This window comes from Hipposideros armiger, unplaced genomic scaffold (assembly GCF_001890085.2).
Source record: "Hipposideros armiger isolate ML-2016 unplaced genomic scaffold, ASM189008v1 scaffold_572, whole genome shotgun sequence".
Taxonomy (NCBI): domain Eukaryota; kingdom Metazoa; phylum Chordata; class Mammalia; order Chiroptera; family Hipposideridae; genus Hipposideros; species Hipposideros armiger.
The window spans coordinates 14107-16743 of NW_017731922.1; the positions used below are offsets into that span (position 1 = coordinate 14107).

The 2637-nt window shown below is 57.4% G+C and overlaps 1 protein-coding gene across 1 annotated transcript; it reads left to right on the forward strand.

Moving 5' to 3' along the window:
* The first annotated feature begins 45 nt into the window (after positions 1 to 45).
* Positions 46 to 2110, forward strand: LOC109371474 (uncharacterized). The gene is made up of 2 exons (XM_019624014.1): positions 46 to 485; positions 724 to 2110. The coding sequence occupies exon 2, from the start codon at positions 761 to 763 to the stop codon at positions 2108 to 2110; it is 1350 nt and encodes a 449-aa protein (XP_019479559.1). The 5' UTR covers positions 46 to 485; positions 724 to 760.
* Positions 2111 to 2637: the final 527 nt, after the last annotated feature.

The window sequence follows — 2637 nt, forward strand, 5'->3', positions numbered from 1 at the left end:
CATCACTGGGCTTGTTCACTGGACAAGTGTCCTCCTGCCAGCACTTGTTGCTTCTCCACTTACGCCCGGCCTTCTCCAGGGCCCTCCTCAGCTCTGGCTCTAATTCCGGCTCCAGCAGCAGGCCCACCCAGGGCTCTTTCCTGGTTCTGGGCAGGAGCCCCAGATGCAGACCTTGTTCCCAAGCCAAACTGCTCATCCCTCAGCCTCCTGCCTGGACGTCTGACTCCTATTTTGGCTGATGTGGGTGGGACCCCAGGGGCAGAGGTAGCTAGGCTTTTGATAACCACCACCCTTCTCCAGGGTCCTTGAGCTTGTGAATGTGACCTCCATGGAGTTGTCCATTGACAGCAGGGCCACACTCAGGCCCAGGCAAAGGGAGAAGTACTCCGTCCTCCCCCACTGAGTTCCCTTGTGCAAGGAGCAGCCCGTTCACTGAATGCCGCCATTGTTGAAATGTTCTTCTGCACCACCTGTGAGGCACCTAGGTAGGTGTGTGTGTGAGAGGGCCCATGCATGTAAGGTGTGTGAAGGGATGTGACAGGTGGAGCTGTAGGAGGACTGGAGTAAGAGACATATGTACTTCTCTGAGGGTTTGACAGTCCCCCAAACTAGGCCCCTTCATACCTGGCAGTGCTAGCTGCTGGTCAGGAGGTGGAGGGCTGGTACATCCAGGCTGGAGCACCTCACCCCTGCTTGGCCCCTTGTCTCTGTTGATTGTCTCAGGGGAAGATGAAAGACCTGGAGGGACCACGACTTTGAGATGCAGCCGCACGGAGCCCCGGGGCCTGGAAACTCCTTCTCCCACAGCCACCTGCCGGGGCGCCCTGCCCACCCCTCAAAGCTCCCTGGAGGGGTGTCACCTCTCATCCCCGTCCTCAGGAAAACCATCCGTCTGGATGCCTTCTCCCAAAGCCACATCCCACAGGCCTCCAGCCGACCGAGCCTCGGAGCCATGGCCCGGAGCGTGCCCCCACAGGAGACTGGAAACAGCCTCAGGCCTAGGAAGCTCAGCGCCATCTCCTTAACACTCCATCACAACAGCCAGGCATGGCCCCTGCGCCCCTTACCTTCTCACTGGGAAGGGGTGCCCACCCTGGGCAGGGAGGCTGCCACCCACGGAAGAGGGAGGCTGCCCACCCCAGACCCACCATCTGTGGCACCAGTGCCAGGGGGCAGGGTCCACCCTGAGGGCCCAGGGAACCCAGGTCTGGCCAAACCCAGCAGGATGCCAGTAGTGGAGAAGCCCCTGGTGAGTTCCTACCTGGCCCTACCTTTCCAATCTAGACTGGCCCAGAGTCCACCAGACCCTGCAGGGCCAGGCTCAGTGGGTCAGAGGCACCCTGTTTCAATGACTGCCCCTGTGCCTACCAGAGCTTCCCCAGGAAGAGGCAAGTCCCGGGCCAGAGGGATCCCAAGACCCCGGCTGCACCTCCAAAGGGCCACTCCTGCCACGGGGCCTGCGATGGCGATGGATTTGACTACTCTGGACACAACGAGACCAGGCACAGCCTTACATCTAGCCACAATGGCCACCAACAGACCTAGCTTGGCTGTCAACTTAGCCACACCAAACACATCCAGACTGGGCACAGGGTTCCCTGCTCTGGGTAGCAAACTGGGCACAGCCACGGACTTGGCTATAGCAGGCAGAGCCAGGCGGGGCCCAGTCAAAGACCCAGTAGCCCCAGACCCAGATAAGTTGGGCAAAGCCATAGCTACAGCCGGCACAGTCAAGCCAGATACAACCACAGGGGCCCCAGCTGTGGATTTGGCAGCCCCAGACCTGGAAAAGCTGGGCACAGCGAGGCCGGACACGGCCCTGGCTTTGGCTAGAGTGAATCCAGCCAGGCTGCACATAACTATGGAATCTCTTGTTTTCGGCACAAGCAGGCAGGGCACAGCCACGGGTTCAGTTGTGCCGGTCACCCTAAACCCAGCCACTGGGGAGACCACACTGGACAGGGTCATTAACCTGACCACATCAGACATTGCCACCTGTCCACTGATGTCAAGCGGAAGCACAACCCCAGCCCTGGACCATTCTACAGATGCTGCCACAGACCTGGCCAAAGAGACCAGAGGTAACTGCGAAGAGCTTGGCTGGCGATGAGCTGGGCTGCTGTGGGTGGGGGTGGGGGAGTGCTGGAGGTGGACCATACTTANAAAAAAAAAAAAGAAAAAAGATGACATGGAGCAGAGTCTCAGCTGACCCAAACCACAGTGGACATGAAACATGAATGAGAAATAAACCTTCATTGTTATAAGCCACTGGGATTTTGGAATTGTTACTGTAGCATAATTTAACCCCAACTGATATAATCCCCATTTTATAGATGACGGAACTGGAGCTCAGAGAGATGGTGACTTATTAAAATCACACAGCTGTAACCAACCTAAGTTTGAGACTCCAGAGCTTGTGTGCGCCACTTGTCTGGGAGGCCACCACAATGATTTTTGGCCTGGGTGGAGGTCTGCCCTTCCAGGCCACTTGGAGTCCTGTCAATCTTTCGGTGGGAAAAAACTGTGTCCAGATAAGAGGAGGTCATTGCTACTTTGAGCCACTAGAGGGCAGCTGAACCCAGGCCTGTAGTAATTACTGGGCAGGCAATGTCCTCCAGGCTCCTCTACATTAGGAGA

Bases quoted from the DNA above. Each gene is read 5' to 3' on its own strand.
- LOC109371474 (XM_019624014.1), top strand. From the start codon at position 761: ATGCAGCCGCACGGAGCCCCGGGGCCTGGAAACTCCTTCTCCCACAGC.